The sequence below is a fragment of the Gadus chalcogrammus genome, chromosome 4 (assembly GCF_026213295.1).
Source record: "Gadus chalcogrammus isolate NIFS_2021 chromosome 4, NIFS_Gcha_1.0, whole genome shotgun sequence".
Classification (NCBI taxonomy): domain Eukaryota; kingdom Metazoa; phylum Chordata; class Actinopteri; order Gadiformes; family Gadidae; genus Gadus; species Gadus chalcogrammus.
In genome coordinates, this window is record NC_079415.1 from 17,533,548 (window position 1) to 17,551,049 (window position 17,502).

At 46.3% G+C, this 17,502-nt stretch overlaps 1 protein-coding gene across 2 annotated transcripts in view; it reads left to right on the forward strand.

The window, feature by feature from the left end:
* The first annotated feature begins 5,158 nt into the window (after nucleotides 1–5,158).
* Nucleotides 5,159–17,502, forward strand: part of garnl3 (GTPase activating Rap/RanGAP domain like 3) — a 65,293-nt gene continuing 52,949 nt past the window's right edge. For both annotated transcript variants that reach the window (XM_056589112.1, XM_056589113.1), the window contains exon 1: nucleotides 5,159–5,643. In XM_056589112.1, the coding sequence (XP_056445087.1) occupies nucleotides 5,543–5,643 (101 nt within the window). In that variant the 5' untranslated portion in view covers nucleotides 5,159–5,542. The remainder of the gene's footprint in view (nucleotides 5,644–17,502) is intronic.

The following is a 17,502-nucleotide window of genomic DNA, read 5'->3' on the forward strand; positions in this document are numbered from 1 at the left end:
CTGCTCCGCGATCAGCTTCATCATGACCTTCGGCGAGCTTCACTTAGCTCTCCATCACTGATAGATGGGACATATTAAGCCTTGCTAATGCATCGTATGTGTGTGTGTGTGTGTGTGTGTGTGTGTGTCCGTTGACGTGTGTGCATGTGGGTTATCTTTCTGTGAGTGTGCGAGAGTGTGTGTGTGTGTGTGTGTGTGCGTGTGTGTGTGTGTGTGTGTGTGTGTGTGTGTGTGTGTGTGTGTGTGTGTGTGTGTGTGTGTCTGTGTGTCTGTGTGTGTGTTTTGTGTGTGTGTACATGGGCGTGTGTGTTTGCTTGTGCTAGTGTGTTTGTGTGTGTGTGTGTCAATGTGTGTGTCCCTGTTGCCATTGGTGTGTGTGTGTGTGTGTCCATGTGTGTTTACCTGAATGTGTGTGCTTGAGTGCTCACATTTACTTGATCATGCCCCTGTGTGTTTGTCTGTTTGTCTGTCTGTTTGTGTGTGTGCGTGCGTGAGTGTGTGTGTGAGGGCGTGAGTTAGTGGTACGTTTGTGTGCCATGTGCGTATGCGTATGTATGTGTCTGTCTGCAAGTGTGTCTGAGTGTGTATGCATGCAAGTATGCATGAGTTCTATGTGCGTGTGCCGTCTGTGTGTTTGTGTGTGTGTGTGCATCTCGGAACACCAGCAGTCTGTCCAAACAGCCTGGATCCTGCAGACTGCCTGAGTGACTCACTGCTTCATATGCATACGGAGGAGGAAAGTTCAGACACAATGACACCCTGCAATCAGAGTCCTTCAGTAGAGTTCATTACCACCTCCCCCACACACATAGCTGGGCTGCGCTGGCTCTGTCTGTCTCGTGACCCGTCCCTCCCTAAACCGCCATGTGTATGTGTCCATGCTGAGGGGCATGGTTTAACCTTGCCTCAATAGGACTCAATATTTCTCTACTATTAAAAAGAGGAACAGAAAGACAAACAGGGAAAAACGATGGAAACGGTTGGCAGCAGTGACAATGTTGTGTTTATGTTTGTCTGAATGAAATTTATACCGAATGGAAATGAGAAATAAATACTTAACACATGTGAAAGAAAAGAAAGTGTCTGGGAAAGTATTTATTTACCCCATTAATGTACTACACTGTAATTTCATGACAGGTCAACAGTATTGCGATGTAGGCTAATGGTTCAATATTATCGTTATAACAAACATGAGATTGTGTTTAGATATGAACTGTAATATAGTAGTAGTAGTGCTAATAGTGCTAGTAGTAGTAATAGTCCATTTGACGGTTAATGATAAAAGGTGGACCCTAAACCAATAGTGGTTAACGATTACATTTGTTTTCCACATCATTTGTCTGATGGGGGAGGTTTTGTTTACGTGGTTCTTCTTTTTGAGGATTTTCTTTGCGTGTGTGTGAGTGTGTGTGGGTGCAGGTGTCAGTGCCTGTGTGTGTGTGTGTGATTCAGGACTGTTATAAGAAATAGTTATAAAAAATACACAGGTAGAAACAGAGGCGTGTCACAATCAATCTTGAATACAACACTAATTTCTCCCTCAGATCCATGCTACACAGTAGCGTAGAGTGAGCAAACATACTCTGATATACTGTTAAATATCCTCTGTTTGAACCCCGGGAGGACCCAGACGCTTGTGTCCATGGATTTGAGTTCACATGGACTTATTGGGAGAAAATGCCCCTCAAGCTCTTGCTTCTCTATCAGCCAATTTCGGGCTGCAAAATCCTCCAAACACTTCAGCGATGAGCAGCAGACCAACCCTTCTGGAGGCCCTCTCCTCCGCTACCATCTGATCTGTCAAGCACCCGCGATCGGCAGTGCTCAGACTGGGTCCGTGTGGTGTCCGGCTCCAACGATAACACTTCCTGTTCTAAATCCAAGACAGGGATAGCTCAACTAAATTGTGAGCAGCCAAAATCAATCAACAGTGTGTCATTACAGCTCAATGACACGAGACTCACACACACACCAATACACACACACACACGCAGGTTGTTTGCTCTCTCTTTCATGTACCATATTATCAAAGGGCAGGCCACGTCATCTCTGAGGTGATGAAAGATTCTCAGGAAATCAATCATATTTGGGTCCCTCCCAGAACATGAGGAAATAAGAATTGGACTGTTGAAATGGCAGATTGCGAGATGTGGTTCTTGACAGGCAGATGATAAACAGCTTTGTGTGTGTGCGCACAAACAACAGTTGACCTCTTGACCCTTGAGTGGATAGGGTTGAACCTAAAGAATCTGTTTAGCTCATAAAAAATACACAAACAAATACAAAGATACACAAATACACTTAATGACACATACACATTAACACATGACATTCACAAAGAGCTTGCAGCCACACACACATACACACACACACACACACACACACACACACACACACACACACACATACACACACACACACACACACACACACACACACACACACACACACACACACACACACACACTCTCACACACACACAAACTCACACACACACACAAACTCACACACACACACACGCTCTCACATACCTACACACACACACACACAAACACACCCACACAAATAGAAAGAGACAACTATACACACAATGACACGTACACAAACAAACGCACATGCTCAAAGAGGCTTGCACACATATAGATGCACACACACAAACGAGGCAGGCACACTATTAGACTCCATGCAGGGAATGGTAAGCACTCAAAGAAGAAATGGGGGCACTTATAATCCCAGCTTCTCGCTGCGATCTGGAACGTAATGAAACCATTTTAGTATGACTCAGTGGTAGCCTCTCTATCTCTCCCCCATCTCTCTCTTGTCCCTCTCTCCATCTCTCTCTCTCTCTCTCTCTCTCTCTCTCTCTGTCTCTCTCTCTCTCTCTCTCTCTCTCTCTCTCTCTCTCTGTGTCCCTCTCCTCATCTCTCTCTCTCTCTCCCTCTCTTAATCTCTCTCTCTCTCTCATCACGATGCACGATGTTTGTCTCTCTTTCTCTCACCCACCACTTTTCTTCCAATGTATTGATGTATTGAGAGCCTGCTGCTGACACCTGTGCCCTCCGTGCCAACCCCCCCCCCCCCCCCCCCCCAACCCCTACCCCTGCCCATCCCCCTTCAGCACTCCCTCCTTTCATTGGCCCACACTTTTTAGTTCTTTTTTATCAAGAATTTCAGATAATCTATTTTATCTTTCTTGTCCAGGTCAGCAGAACCCAAGCAGCCCGCCCACACCTCACCCCACCACCCACACCACCCAACCCCAACCCCACCACCTCAGCAACCCCACCACCTCAGCAACCCCACCACCTCAGCAACCCCACCACCTCATCCCACCCCCACCCCACCACCACCTCACCCTAGCCCCACCACCACCTCACCCACCATCCCACCCCACCACCAGCCCCACCACCTCACCGACCACCACCATCACCAGCACCCACACCGACCAAGCACAACCCCAACAGACTACCCCAGCACTCCACCCCACTCTATTATGTGTTGACCACTCAAACCCCTGCCCCTGGTCGTCCCCTCTGTCATTACCTCTCTGGGAGGTGGCGGCGGGGGGGCCAACATGGCTTCTCTCTCGCACGTGGACATTTTATTTACTGGAGACGAGACCTTGAGGGGAGCGGCCGCACAGTGGCTCAGTCGACTGGGCAACGGTGTCAATGACCTGTGCTGACATCCACAGACCTCCTTTCTGCTGTTTATGTCATCTTCCCTCCTCTCTCTCTTTCTCTCTCTCTCTCTTGCTCTCGCTCTCTCTCTCTCTCTCTCTCTCTCTCTCTCTCTCTCTCTCTCTCTCTCTGTTGTTTTCCCGCCTCTCTATCTCTCTCTATCTATCTCTCACCCCCTCTCTCTCTCTGGCCATGTTCCTCATTGTTTCCTCTTCTCCTCTGCTGTCTCCAAGCAGCGAGTGTTGAAGTCTCTTCCCAACGTTGTGCCCACACCAACACTTCCTGTGGAAGGCCGGCCTGTGTTGTGCGTAATTACAGTCTTCATTTATTTTTAGATGTAGCCATTCTACAAGGACACTCTGGTAGCTAGTGCTTTAGACCAAACAGCGAAGAACATTAAACCAAATACGAGATGAACCACCAAAGTGCTACGTGTGTGCTGGATGATAATATTAATGTTTCGGATACTTGCTGTACAGAGGTAACAGTGGTTGTTGCGTGATGTGAAAGTGGAGAATGTTCACTAACAGCATACTTTAAAATACAAAACAATTGATCAATCTATATTATTTATACTGAATATCTCTCTCCCCCTAATCTCTCTCTCTCTCTCTCTCTCTCTCTCTCTCTCTCTCTCTCTCTCTCTCTCTCTCTCTCTCTCTCTCTCTCTCTCTCTCTCTCTCTCTCTCTCTCTCTCTCTCTCATTTCTCTCTCTCTCAACATTTTAAGAATCCTATGCTGCCAATTCTGCCAACATGCCTAACAGTTGTTGCCTTGCAATTTTAAACGTCATCAGGTATATGATGTGAAATGTCTGTGAAAACGCAGTTTTGACGCCTTTGATAATCCAACGCTTTATTACCCAGCATTAACCATTTAGGTTTAATGACACAAACACACAGTCACACACACGCGCACACACACACACACGCACACGCACACGCACACGCACACACACGCACACACACACACACACACACACACACACACACACACACACACACACACTCACACACACAAACAAACCATTCTCTCTCTCAGTCTCTCTCGCTCTCTGTCTACCTTTCTCTTTCTCTCTCTCTTCCACACTCACAAACATACTCACACACGCTTGCGCTTGCGCGCACCAACCTCATATATATTGTTCTATCTCTTCATCCTGACATCAACTGTGCACGGCAGGCACTAAATAACGTTTCACTGGAGAGGTGTGTGTGTTTGTGTGTGTGTGTGTGTGTGTGTGTGTGTGTGTGTGTGTGTGTGTGTGTGTGTGTGTGTGTGTGTGTGTGTGTGTGTTTGTGTGTGTGTGTTTGTGTGTGTGTGTGTGTGTGTGTGTGTGTGTGTGTGTGTGTGTGTGTGTGTGTGTGTGTGTGTGCGCGCGCGCACCTGCGCGCGCTTTGTGCCGGCGCGTGTGTTTTTGTGGGGTTGGGGGACTCGCTCAACAGTCCCCGAAACAAAAGCTCTGAGGACACGGCAGAGCGTTGCTGTTTCCGTCACTGGCCCGGGCTCAGGTGGCCGACTGCAGTGGAACCAACCTCTGCCCACTGCGATCCAACAGCACCACCACGACCACCACCAGCACCATGCACTTGTGCTGAGTTTCCACACACAGTGTGTTTGTAGCTCGTAGGAGGCAGAAGAAAAGCCCTCCGCGGATCCACCGGCTGGCCCCTCGCAGCTCAGCCAAGCCAAAGGATTTTTTTCTCCTTCATTCTTCTTTTTTGTTGGCCCTCCTTCCACTCTTTCTTTCTGTCTTCCGTCTCTGAGTGAACCCATTTCGACTTTCTCCACTTTCCTCGGGGAAGAAACGCTTCGCCGTCTCCTCCTCAGTGTGCACATAGACTTGCCCGCCAGAAGCAGCCATGAATTCGGATATAAACGTGTACCTCGGCCGGGAGAAACCGGGCATCATGCGAAAGAGAGCCCTGCTCCTTCGGAAGGGGTGCAGCTTCGAGATAACAAGGTAGGCACTGTTTCCTCGCCGACGGGATGGCGATTCCCCATTTTTTTTCCATCCTGGGACAGTTCTGCACAAGGCAACACTCGAGCATGACATGGGAACCACGCTTCTCTGCATCTCACCACCACATGTTTGGTAACACGATGCATTTTTGGTTGGAGATGTGCATTTCACACACGCACGGTTCTAGGTTCAGATGTGTGTCTCTGGTCCGTTCACAGCAGCGTGTGCGCGCACAGACGAGAGGATCCCCAAAGCCCGGCTGTAAGCTGCCGTAGTAGAAATAGTAGAGAGCCCGAAAGCCCCAATAAGGAAATGGCGAATGATTCCTCATTTATTTTTGGAGCCATAATGCACCTTTTGTATCCTCCGGTGTCGAGGCATAGATTAGGGGGGGCGGGGGGGTCTTTCCCCTCCATGTTTACGTTCTCTGTCCGACCAGGGAACGCGTTACGCGCCACTGCATATGGTCTGCACCAGGTCTTCTGCAAATGCCTGCAGCATAGGATGTGTCAGTGGGTTTTGGATTTGGTATATTTTCCCTTCACATGTTGTGTCCCTAATGAGCACACATCAGTAGAGGGGCATACTTCGAATCCCCCTTTAGGTTTTTGTACTGCAGCGTGTTCTCACCTCACACAGAGACACAGATGGCTGGGGATGGAGGTGACGTGGTCGCTGCACCGGTCGCGTGCCTTGCCAAGACTCATTTGGGGGTAAAATACCCCGCGTGTCCTGTAGGTCCCGCGCCTGGCGAGTGACAGCAGAAGTGTACGTGTGGTCGTGTGTGTGTGTGTGTGTGTGTGTGGTGTGTGTGTGTGTGTGTGTGTGTGTGTGTGTGTGTGTGTGTGTGTGTGTGTGTGTGTGTGTGTGTGTGTGTGTGTGTGTGTGTGTGTGTGTGTGTGTGTGTGTCTGTGTGCAGGGCCGTAGGACTGCGGGGACAAAGGGGACAAAAAAAACATTTTTACTTCTTGGCCAGTCCCCCCCCCCGTCAACAATCGCTCCGACCCCCCCCCCCCCCCCCCCAACAATCGCTCCGGACCCCCCCCCCCGTCAACAAACTGGCGCAGGGGGGCCCATCAGTAGCTATAGTATAGGGGCCCAGGATTTGATGCTACGGCCCTGTCTGTGTGTGTGCGTGCGTGCGTGTGTCTGTGCGTGTGTCACACAGTGTGTGAGAGTGTGTGTATGTGTATGTGTGTGTGTGCGTCAACCCTGCTCGCATTAAAGAGGAAACCTTTTTGTTCCATCATTTACCTTTTATAGAAACAACTGCATTTCAGTGTTGCGTAATCCCTATAATTGCCCAAAACAGCTTTTCTGTTTTACGATGTTCCCTATTATTGGTTGTGTCAGTCTATCATCATTGGTTTCACCTCATTAGCTCACTCGTGTTTGACGCATGCAGCCTAATAATCTGTCAAAGGAACCAGTGTCTCCCCACCTGTTGGGACCTTGACCCCCTGCTGGGGCGTACTGTTTCATTAACGACATTTCTGACAGCTGGTGTGTTTGGAATTAGGATCTGAACTTCAGGTTAGGTTTAGCTCAGAAAGACGTGTGTGTATGTGTGTGTGTGTGTGTGTGTGTGTGTGTGTGTGTGTGTGTGTGTGTGTGTGTGTGTGTGTGTGTGTGTGTGTGTGTGTGTGTGTGTGTGTGTGTGTGTGTGTGTGTGTGTGTGTGTGTGCGTGTGTGTGTGCTCTGGTGTGGGTGCGCGTGTGTTTGTGTGAGAGTGCCTTTGTGTGTGTGCATATTTAAATTGTATTACATTACACATACAGCCCCATCCCAGCTTGTGCGTATGGGTGGATTTGTTTGATGTGGGCAGAGTTCGAGACAGAGTGAAGGTAGTGGGTGAAGCCCAGCGGAAGCCAAGAGAACCTGGACTCACTCTGGTATCGTCCGGGAAGACTGTATCAGTGGGGGAAGGGGAGGGGGGATATTCGGTTTGCTGACGGCTACTTGATGACAGGTTAGTGGACAGTGTCTACCTATAGTTAGAGTTAGATCTGGGTTAGTTTTAATCCTGGCCAGAAGGTTCCGGGTTTCGAATCCCAATGCATGCAGTCTGCTTCAGCGAGATGGATGTCAGCGTCTGCTAAATGACTCAATAGTTGATGTCCAATGTTACTACTATCCAATGTAACAATGTCCAGGCTGCACACCACCAAGGCGGACCTGTGCTCCTCCAGACACAGGACACAGGAGGGTGATGTAGAAACCACTTTACTGGAGAGTTTGAGGACAATGAGATGATGATCTGATGACAAGATGGGGATCCATGCTTCCATGGAGGAGATCTCCTTGAGTATGTGCGGTCATGGCGGGTTTAACCGTTCACATTGATTAATCCATATACAACATGGGGTGCAGCCTCACCCAGCGAGTCCAGTCAGTCCGACTCAGGCCAGGTGAGGCTGCTTAAATCAGCCATCATCCACACACACTCTACGCCAACATTTAGGTTAATCCTGAAAATAAAAAAGGTAATACACATGATCAACCCTTCCTCAGCTCCAATACACATGTGTAACATGTTATCATTCCTGGCAGGTCTTTTTTAGACGTACAGTTCTCCTGTAGTCCTGTGTGTGATGTCCTGAGACAAGGCTCTCCCCAGGGTGTTTCGTCATGGCTAATCACTGCACCCAGACAGCTGCCTGAAGCAGTGTGCGGAGACCAGACTGAACGGTCCATTTACCTGGTTAGTCTGGCTCTATTGCCAGCAGCCAAGAAACCCAAAGAATTAGTGTGCGTTTTGCTTTCTGAAGTAGCTTTCAGTGAAGGGCTTTGTGCAAACCAAGGGTTGATCATTGTCATTCCGTTATATGATAATGAGATCCAGTTCTCTGTCTTTACTCACACACAGTGGCAGATACACCGTGTTCAGTCTAGATTCCTGTTCCTAGATGAGCCTGACCAAAAAAAAACTGTTTGATTCAAAAGCTGCTATCGAAGAGTTGAATATAGAAGTAAAAATTCTATATTGCAGAAATATATATAGAGGTCTACTAATGCTGCTGCTAAATAGAAATGTGCAATATCCTGAGATATTATATTTGTTCATATTGCCCAGCCATCCAAACACAACTCTGTAAAGCAAACCAGCCAGTGAGTCCAAACCGAGCCGCCCAGCAGTACGACATGGAGCTCCTCAACAAACACACCAAAAGCAATCATTTTCCAGCTCAATGTATTGTCGGAGCTCATGATGTCTGCATTGCTGTCATTAATCAAAGGTCATAGTCGGCAACTTTTAGCCCAGGATAACTTGTTAGCAGTGTTGCTGACCTTTACAAATGAAGCCGGTATTTGAGGCATCAACAGTGATTCAAAGCAGGGTATATAGATGGATGAGCTAAATAGGACCTAAAAAACTAATCAGTAGCCTGGTAGCGTCATAATTAGATCCACTGGCTCCAATGAAATGCACCAACCCAATCAAGGGAAAACCAGCAGTAAACCAACTCCTAAAGCGCAGGAACCCTTTAATTCAGAGGTCTTCAACAGGGGGTCCGCGACCCCTAGGGGGTCCGCGGAGGTACTGCAGGGGGGTCGCGAAAGTTTTGGTAGATAGACATTTGTTTTATATTCCCCCCCCCGCAATTTCTTCCACAAATTGAAATGTCTTTAAATACACATTAACATGATTCCAACACACTGTGTATTGTGTATTTAACACTAGGAACGCCGGGCCATTTTTACTTACTACTAGCGCCACAGAGGGGTCAAATGACCCCTAAGTCATTTGAATGAGAGGCTGTGCATTGGCACATAATGATCAATAGGTGGCGCCAATGAGCTACGACCGCGCGAGCGCCACATGTGTGTGTGGGTCGCAAGCCTAGTCCTCACGATTTTGGTCATTTAATTCTCATTTAATTCTTGCCGTCGGCTTTCAAGTTTTGGTGACATTTTTATGTATTTGATTTTAATGAAAGCCCAGCAGGAGAGAGCTTTTCTCTGCCTGCTCCTTCAATTAAGAAGGAGGAGGACAGCAAAGCAACGTCAGTTTCTCGTCTGGTCTTTATATCTAGGCCTACCCCTTTCTCCGCCGCAAACAATACGTATTTGGATGAGTGTGCGCAGCCAAGACTGTTGGTAGAGAGAGAGTGCTGTTATGTAAGCGGATAATGTACAGAACGCCGGTCATTATCTGAAAAATAAGCCCCGACAGGGCGAACCGGACCCTGACGCGAAGCGGAGGTGTCTTGCTTCGCCCTGAAGGGTATTACTTTCGATAATGACCGGCGACGTTCTATTATACCGCTTATTACACGGCTATTTGCAAAAACGAAAATATATCTTCACACGGTGTGTCTTTTTTTATTTTTTTATTTTTACCATTCGTAGTGAAAGCAGAGAAATATTCCGCCAAAGACCTTGACGTCACTCGCCAGGGTTGATAAGTTACCGGACTGCAGAGTGATAAGAAAGACGTGAATGAGGCAAAAAAATCGACTTTCCTTGAAAGCGGTCGATGTGCATAAAAGTAGCCTATAGGCCGACCTACTGCGAACTACTGAAGCTGCTTATGCCATCTCTAGGTTAAAAAATAGCCGCACCCACCCCAAACCGAGAGAGAATTGTATTCCGATTGAGGCGTATATATGATCCTTTTCTATTCCGATGAGCTGTTCTTCCACTTCTAATTGTCTCAGTATTGTATGCAAGATAACAGGTATGTTTATGCATGCCAGTGGCACTAACTAATTTTCCTTTCCACATTTATGTTTTAAAAATGTCTGTTATGTTTACAGTTTACTTACTGTACCTTGCACATGTTTAAAGTAAAAACATGAACATATGAACCTACGTATTATTTGAATATCTTAGTATTGAATGCACAATAACAAGGTTAATTTTGTACATGGCACCATAGGACCAGTTTAATATAAAACACAATTTTATATAGGGGGTCCCCGCTCCATCTCTCCATCAGTTTGGGGGTCCGTGGCCTGAAAAACGTTGAAGACCCCTGCTTTAATTGATTGCTAAGGGAATCCAAAGCAGGCCTCTTCATTGGAGTTAATTTAAGGCCAGGTATGCACATAAGGCCTGCAAGGTTATAATACGCACACTTCAGTCACGACAGTGGTTGGGGCATACGTAGAAGGAGAATTAGCGAGGGCAGCCACTTGATCAAACACTGTGCCTCATAAGATAAGAGCCTGGTACGCCAGCCTGTTCTATTGACAGCACTAAAGTGGAAACATAAAAAGCCCAGCTGGAGATATGGTAATGCTTTGGTTTACACCTTGAAGCAATCCCCTCTCAGGAGATCCGCGCCGTCAGATATCAGAGGGGAATCCAACCCATTCTGATCTGATTGATATTTTCATATAACATTTCCGCATCTTCCAGTCATAAAACATCATTTGACTTCCAGAATTGAATTGGTGTTCGGCATCGAGAACTTGACTATGATTTATAGTGAGAGTTCAGCTGTGTGAGTAATTCATGCTGCCCATGATTCAATCTCTAAAACGGGCCGGTCGGACCACCCCATTGGCTCTCCAAAATGTCCTTCCTGTGCTTTTTCCACTCATGCCCCGCTCTGCATCTCTCCCTTCCTCCCACCCCATTCCCGCTTCTATTCCAAGTTCCTCATCAAGCCGAAGGAGAGAGAGAGGAAGAGGAGGAAAAATAAATCCCACTCACACAGACCCTGTGCCAAGGGCCACATCAAGCCCAGCCACAGAAACGACACAAACCCACTGGCAGTCATTGCAGAGCCAGCACCATTCTACTGTTCCTCTCCTCTCCCTCTCTCCCCTCCCTGTAATCCTCCCCACATCCATTCACACGCCAAACTGACTGCACCGCTCTTGTGGATGCCTTCCCTTTGAAATGTTATCTCCGTATGCATTGATCCTAAAACAGTCTCATGTAGCTATAGTAACTCACCGCGCTCCTGGCCCCGGCTGGCATGAGGGGTCTGTGTGGTTCTTTGTTTTTGTGTGTTCATCTAACTGGTGCGGAACAGTTCAACCTTCTTAACTGAGGACATTCACGCTGTGATTGGAAAAAGCTGCTAAGGAGGGGGATGTTGGAGGGTAACCAGTCGACAAACTAAACAGGGGTAAAGGAATGCGTTGTTAGCTCTGTGTTTTTAGGTCCTTCCGCATTTTGTTCTTTTCTCCTTCTTCTTCTCTTCCCATTTCAGGTGATAAGTGTGAGTGTACAGAGCACTTCTGAGTGCCCCTATGAGTGCCAGGCTAGCCACGAGCACTATACACATCCAAACAATGCCTGGGTGCTGGATCGACGAGCACACACACAAACACAGACACAGACACACACACACACACACGGGCACACACACACTCACAAACACACACACACACACACACACACACACACACACACACACACACACACACACACACACACACACACACACACACACACACACACACACACACACACACACACACAGGGGCACACACACACACACACGGTCACACACACACACACACACACACACACACACACACACACACACACACACACACACACACACACACACACACACACACACACACACACAGGGGCATACACAAACACACACACACGGGCATACACAAACACACACACACACACACACACACAAACACACATACGCACACACACACACACACACACACACACACACACACACACACACACACACACACACACACACACACACACACACACACACACACACACACACACACACACACACACACACACACATAGCCACAGTGGGCTCTCCTCTTTTGCTTGCGCCAGGCGCGGGACCTAAGGTGGGACTGGCTGGTGGGGAGTGAGTAGCAGACCCGCTGTGATTGATGGACGGACCGCCAAATCACTGTCACGACTCACAGCCACGCGGCGCTTCTGATACTGTCCAGATAATTTATCTCAAGGAGAGAGCGGTACACACAATGAAACACATTTTGAACCGTGTGTGTGTTTTCGTGTTTGTGGGATAATGTGTATGTGTTTTTGTGTTTGTGTTTGTGGGAGAATGTGTGTGTGGGGTTTCTTTATTTTAGGGAGCATTTGTGTGTGTGTGTGTGTTTTTGTGTTGAGAAGTTTGAGAACCACTGGAAAATCCCCAAAATGTCTGGTTTGCTTGCTGGAATGCATTGTTATGATTGCCTAGATTGAGTTGAAGCAACCTTTTATGTTTCAGTGTTTATGAGTGTGTCTGTGTGTGCAGTTTGTGTATGTGTATCGTCTTCATGGGTTCATGAATGTATATCTGTGTGAGTCTGTGTATGTATTTGTGTCTTTTTGACTCTACATGTTAAATGTGTTTGTGTGTTTGTGTGTGTGTGTGTGTGTGTGTGTGTGTGTGTGTGTGTGTGTGTGTGTGTGTGTGTGTGTGTGTGTGTGTGTGTGTGTGTGTGTGTGTTATGCATGCATGTTATGCATGTGTTAGTGTCTTCCCGGGTTAACGCATACGTGTGTGTGAGTATGTTCGTGTGTGTGTGTTTGTGTCTGCAGTGCACATGTTAACATGTGTGTGGGTGAGTGCGTGTCCATGTGCACGATGCGTGTGTCTGTGAGTGTGTCTCTGCTTCTGTTGATCTGTGTCTGCACTGCGCTGGACTGCGTGCGTGTTCAGCCTGTGGTCTTGTTCATCTCCTATAGAATCTCAGAGCAGAGAGCTGCACAGTCGTCTGCATGGTCGTGGTGCTCTGCTGCTCTCGTACAGTCTGTCCTGAGAGCAGATAAACACCGGGCCCTAATCACTGCCATATGTGGCAGCATTGCTCTGCATCAGCCCGGCAGGCTGGCAAACGGCTGGCCTTCAGCCCCGCTCAACAAAACAGTCAGCCCACCACGCTCTGACCCCAGGAAACACAGACCCTCCACCAACCAGGGAGGGAAGGAAAGAAATGAAGGAAAAGAGGGGAAAATCGTTTGATAACAGCTCTATGTAAACGTGTTTTCGTTTTTTTTTATTATTATTATTCCACTCAAACATGTGCTTCCATTTAGGGCTTGAAGTCGCATACCTACACATTAGTATGCACCGTACTCGACGCTACTCTGCTGCATTGTGGAAAACTTAGAAGCTGGAAAAACGCTTTGCCTTACAGTTGATGCTGGAGTGGTCTGAGGGAGAAGGGGGCTCTGGTTTGAGAGGCAGCTTACACAAGCTATACAGGCCTGCAGAAGGCTCTCACTCTGGTAGTCGTGGGTTTGTAATATGCATATGGCTCTGTATCAAGGACGCTGCTGTAATATTGGAGAAATCCCATGTTTATGGGCCTGTGTTACAATGTTCTGATTGATTCAGAGGAGGGGGTAGGCTCCTGGCCAGTATATCTTGGTGAAGGAGTATGTGTGTAGATTAGTGATCTCATTGGTACCTTTCTCCTAAACACAGCCTGGATTTTGTCTTTTTTATTTAGTTATTTATTAAGGAAGATGTGGTTTCATATTAATTTAGTTTGAGCACATTCTGAGGCTAGGATTTATTTGTATTTGTTTTTTAACTAATGGTTTTAAGATTTCATTTTCTTTTATTGGAGAAAAAACATTTGTCCTTGGACAAATATGGCCTTGAATGAGTAAGAGCTTCAAACCTAAAGGCAAAGCCACTGGCTGTTTCCATCATCCCCATTGAATCAATGTTGTTGTATTGTTTATTTGAATGCTGGAAAGTCTGTGGGCCTGAAGGGCAGAATCTGTCTTCCTTTCACTAGGCGAGCTAAGTTACTTCTGATAGAAATAGTGTCACCTTTGGTCATTTCTTTGGGATAGTTAAAGGAAAGCATACATTACATTATCCTTGTCCTATAAGAAGACTTGAGCTAGTTAAGTTATATTCAATGTATTTTCAGTTCAGTGGAGCCTGAACATTAAAGGTGCTGAAGGTGAGCTCTAACTTTTTTTTGTTATTTGTTAGAAATGGCACCAATACGCTATACGCTACGTCACTATGAGTCTGCACCTACACTAGGCTACTTCACTGAGGCTACACATACACTAGGCTACGTCACTATGAGACTGTGTTTCCACTGGGCTACGTCATGACTCATGATGCGGCGGCGGAGGTGATGGAGGTATTCTGTTATGGATGGGGGTCTGCCATGATTACACAACAACGTTATGAAGATGGACTGCTAAAAGAGCATCTCAGATACTGTGCTCCGTGCGTTGTAACTTCTCTGTCTTCACACAGGCTATATGGACGTGGGCAACACTGGGAAAAATATATACTTTATTACTACGATTGCAATTTAAATATGATGATTAATTTAGGCCACAGGGCACAAAATGGAAAGAACGTAGTCCCGCTCAAATTCCTGTTCACTCATTTTTATGGACATGGATCACAATTTGTATTATTGTATGAAAATAATTATCGGCCGTGTTGATTGTTGGTTTTTTCGTAAATGGATGAATGGTGCGTCCTTTGAAATGTTCCTGCCGCAAGGAATTGTGGGAGGGCATTTTCTCCTTCCCTCTCCTTACCTAAAGGTTGGGCAAGTCTACCCTATGCTAAAGGTGATAAGAAAGAGGCATTGAAGCACCTTTCCTTAGCATTTAGAGAATCTGAACAGCTCTTATCCTGGCTGCCACTGAAGTGCCAGACGAGAGATGTAGTGACTTAGATGTAGATAAAGTGATGAGAGTTATTTCACATCTGACCAAATGTTGCTTCAATGTTTTACCAAAATAAACTGCAACTTTCTTGACCTTTTAAATTGACAAACATCATACTTGTTATTCATTGACAAAAAATCTAACAGGATAAAGAAAGTATGATGGACTAGCGGAGCCTAAATACCCTTTCTGAAATAATGTCCCATGGGGACAGAAGAAGGTCTCTGCTCTTTATTTAGTTCTTAGAATGCTCTGTGTCATGTCTGACCAATAAGGGCATCTTTTCGTGATTGGGTCATAATCCATTTTGCTATGTCAAGCCATGTCAATCACTGGTGCATGAAATGCAACACTGCTCATTGGAAGAGAAACGTTGGGAGGGAGGGAGCCGAGAGGGAGGGGACGTTTTAGTGTTTAATTTTCCAAGTCTTGCTGTCTTCTGCAATTTTCTGCTCTCTCCCTCTTTATAACTCTCAAATCTTCCCTTCCTCTCAGCAGAGTTCGGAAGATAGTTATGCTTCTAGAACATGGAGATTTTCTTTTGTATTTCAGTTCAGAACATTGATACTGGAGATTTACAGTTAATGTTGTTCCGTATTAGAAGGTAGTTTTATGTGGGACTACTGTATTTCACTACTACGTCCATATATCCCCATAGCGCCCTCTTGTGGCATTTGCAACAGTCGTCAGCAGAATGCAATTCCAGCGAGCAGTCGGTCTAATCATCTATTATGGAGGAAGGTCAAGAATAACAGAAGGAGCTATAGATACAGGCTGATGATTAGCAACATCTTTCGGTAGTATCACCGTTCTGACTGTATATATGGGCTGCTGTATGATGCTGTTTCGTGAAACCAAACCCAAACAAATCAACCAACATTTCCATTCATAGCGGCTTTGGATTGTAGGCAACAGTTTAATCATCCATGTATGTGCAGTGGAAATAAAAAGATGTTGCTCATCAATATAATAATTATAATAATTCGATGTTTGCTTCTTTAAAGCCCCTTGGACAAAAAGTGAACTGGAAAACGTACCATTCCAAGGCAAATATTACGTTCTAATGACCCCAAACTACTTCTAGAAGTAAAACATTCAGTCAGAGGTAATTACGTGGATTGTATTGCATTGTGGATCAGTTTGATATGGAAACACGTCACCGTGCACGCGGATGCGGACGCAGACTCCAGCCCAGCATGCAGATCCGACCAGCGTCACTTCAAAACACACTGCGTGACTTGTTGTCCATCGAGTAGACTCTGAGGTACCACAAGAGGGCAGAAGGGTCCTGTCAAAGTCATACATGCGACAAGCATGAGAGGAAAAAAGCAACTTTGATATTTACTGATCTCCGAATTGCCGTTTCTTTTTTTGGTTTGGTTTATATATTTGTTATTATTTTCCATTCCTCTCAAAAGGTACCAATTAGAGTGTCTATCATAGAAAGTGAAAAGAAAGATGAATAAGAATAGAAAGTGAGCATAAAACACGCCATGGGAATCTTTTATACTCTCTGGATAAGCCATATCGCAATTTATATTTTATCATCTCTAATGTGATGATAAATTGTTACAAATGCCAGGACATGCTCTTTTGTGTCTGCCGTCTGAACTGTCATCATCCACCACTAGAGAGCGGTAGTGTGATAAGAAATCTATGGCTATGGACATCACATGGTGATTAATGACTCGTAAGGCCTCAATGCTTTGGCTAGTCACTGAATGTATCAAGAAATAGACAAACTGTGAGAAAGAAAGATGAATATGAATAGAACAGTGAGTTTAATGCATGAGAATCTATTGTGCTCTGCAGATAAGCCAAAACAACAATTAATGTTTCATCATCTCTAACAAGAGAATAGCGATTCTACAGATCAACACTATGTAGGCTGCATTATCCCCATGTGAATCACAGCTGTCCCGTCTGAAAACCGGTCTCCACACACAGACCCGTGTACCGTCAGGCGACCACCCTCCTCTGTCCTGATAGTCACAGACAAAAGGTTAATCCGGCTGATCATGTTTAATGAGGCTGGGCCTGGGGGCCTCAGCCCTGTCTGACACGGTGGCATTTGTGGTCCGACCGCGTGCTGACCCGCTGGCATTAAGCACAAGACACGTCCGCAGCCACAAGGCTCTGAATCCTCATGGACGCCGGCTCCTCTCTGTCCTGCACTGTGGGCACGTGTATGTTGGGGGGGGATGTTTGTAACCTGTATTTGTGTGTGTGTGTGTGTGTTTGATGTGTGCGTGCATT